Source organism: Mandrillus leucophaeus, unplaced genomic scaffold (genome assembly GCF_000951045.1).
Source record: "Mandrillus leucophaeus isolate KB7577 unplaced genomic scaffold, Mleu.le_1.0 Scaffold137, whole genome shotgun sequence".
NCBI lineage: Eukaryota > Metazoa > Chordata > Mammalia > Primates > Cercopithecidae > Mandrillus > Mandrillus leucophaeus.
The window spans coordinates 902,287-904,189 of record NW_012101332.1 but is presented as its reverse complement, the minus strand read 5'-3'; the positions used below and the strand labels follow the sequence as shown (position 1 = coordinate 904,189).

General features: G+C 55.4%; 1 protein-coding gene across 5 annotated transcripts in view; it reads left to right on the top strand.

Moving 5' to 3' along the window:
- Positions 1 to 749: 749 nt before the first annotated feature.
- DPF1 (D4, zinc and double PHD fingers family 1) overlaps positions 750 to 1,903 on the top strand; it is a 14,137-nt gene continuing 12,983 nt past the window's right edge. For 2 of the 5 annotated variants that reach the window (XM_011973309.1, XM_011973306.1), the window contains exons 1-2: positions 1,341 to 1,509; positions 1,593 to 1,700. In XM_011973309.1, the coding sequence (XP_011828699.1) occupies positions 1,485 to 1,509; positions 1,593 to 1,700 (133 nt within the window). In that variant the 5' untranslated portion in view covers positions 1,341 to 1,484. Of the gene's footprint in view, positions 1,223 to 1,340; positions 1,510 to 1,592; positions 1,701 to 1,903 lie in introns of those variants that run through there. The other 3 variants (XM_011973307.1, XM_011973310.1, XM_011973311.1) reach the window with 3 other exon arrangements.

The following is a 1,903-nucleotide window of genomic DNA, read 5'->3' as shown; positions in this document are numbered from 1 at the left end:
GTGGCGGCCGGGGGTGGGGCCGAGGGGGTGTCTGGGGGGCTGTCACCGAGTGCGGGGCTGCGTGGGGGTGCGAGAGTGTGTGACTGTGGGTCTCTGACAAGAATGATGTCGGATGCGCCGCTCCCTGGAGGGGTGGAGGGCGTGGGGGACCTCCAGATTCTTTTTGGGGAAGGGGGACATCGTCCCCTCCCTGCGACCCTCGGGTCTGCGAGAGGGTGAAATGACCCGGGGGTGCGGGAGCCTTGGCAAACTGGAGTGAAGTCCACACTACCTTTGTCTTGGGATGTGGAGTGTGTGTATGTACCACTTATTTGTGTTCTGGTTTTTTAAAGAATTTTTGGGGGATAGGTGTGTGGACGTGTGTCCGTTTCTTTTTATTCTGCACTAGATATCTTTGGATATTTGGGTCTCCCAGTGTGTGTCTGTGTCCTTTGGAACTATCTGTCATTTGTCTTGTGTTCTGTGTTTTTGGGTATGTAGGGCTGTGTGTATTTGTGTGTAAATTTTTGTGTGACTGTGGGTGGATTTGGCTGTTTCTGTGTTTTATATGTGTGTGTGTCTGTGTGGATGTGTTATATTTTAGATACTGGTTCCACATTGCACATCTTTGTAAATGTGTGTACCTGTGTGAATCTATGTGATTTCTTTGTGTTGTGTGTCTGGATATTGTGTGTGTGGTTTGTGTTGTGTCTTTGGATACGTGGGTGAGTGCACAGGGGGGTAAGTGGTTTCTGTAGTTCCTGTGCTTTGACATGTGTGTGTCTGTATGTCTTTGGCTGCATGAGGTGTGTGTGTGTGTGTAGTGTTATGTTTCCATGTTGTGTGTCTTTGTGTGAGTGATGTGTTTCTGGTGTGTGTCTGTGGATGTGTGATGTGTCTTTGTGCATGGTTATTTGTGTGATTCGTCTCCACACTGTGGAACTTGGGATATTTGTCTTTTTCAGTAGATATTTATGTGTGCACGTGTGTGAGGTTTGTCTGTTTCTCCTTTGTGAGTACTGGGATTTGTCTCTCTTTGTGTGTGTGAATCCCGTGTGACTGTGTGTGATTTGTGTTGTGTGTCTGCATGTGTTCATGTAGGGATACATCCCGGTGTGTTTTTGTTTGTTTCTGTATGGTGTTTCTACTCATGAGCTGGAGGCCTGTTTGAGTCCCAGTTTAGGGGCCCCTGGGCCCTGTCCCCTTCCCCCAGCCTGGGTCCCGGAGTGGGAGGAGGAGAGAGGTGAAGCTGGAGGGGTCTGCCCACCCCTCCCGAGCCTGGGCGGGCCGGCAGCCGGGGGAGGGGTGCTGGGCGACCCTGTGCGCCTGCCCTTGCTGACAGCCGCCCGCCCGTTCGCTGCCCCTCTAGCCTAGGCGAGGACTTCTACCGCGAGGCCATCGAGCACTGCCGCAGCTACAACGCGCGCCTGTGTGCGGAGCGCAGCCTGCGACTGCCCTTCCTCGACTCGCAGACCGGCGTGGCCCAGAACAACTGCTACATCTGGATGGAGAAGACCCACCGCGGGCCGGGTACCGCTGGGAGGGCTGGCGCGAGGCGGGGCGGGGCCGGGCTGCCCCACGGCGGCCGCCCTCTCACCTTTCTCTCTCTCCAGGTTTGGCCCCGGGACAGATTTACACGTACCCCGCCCGCTGTTGGAGGAAGAAACGGAGACTCAACATCCTGGAGGACCCCAGACTCAGGCCCTGCGAGTACAAGATCGGTGGGTGCAGCCGCTGGGGCCCCCAACGGTGTCCCAGGGCCTGCTGTGTGTCCAAGCCCGTCGGTCACCTTTATCCGCCTTCTAGCAAGTGTCTGCCTGGCTGGCTGTGTGTCTGCCCATGTGCATCTCGGGTGTTTCCCAGAGATTCCACAGTTTCTCTGAGTCACTGAGTGGCGACTGCATCTCCTCCTACATGGGCCCAG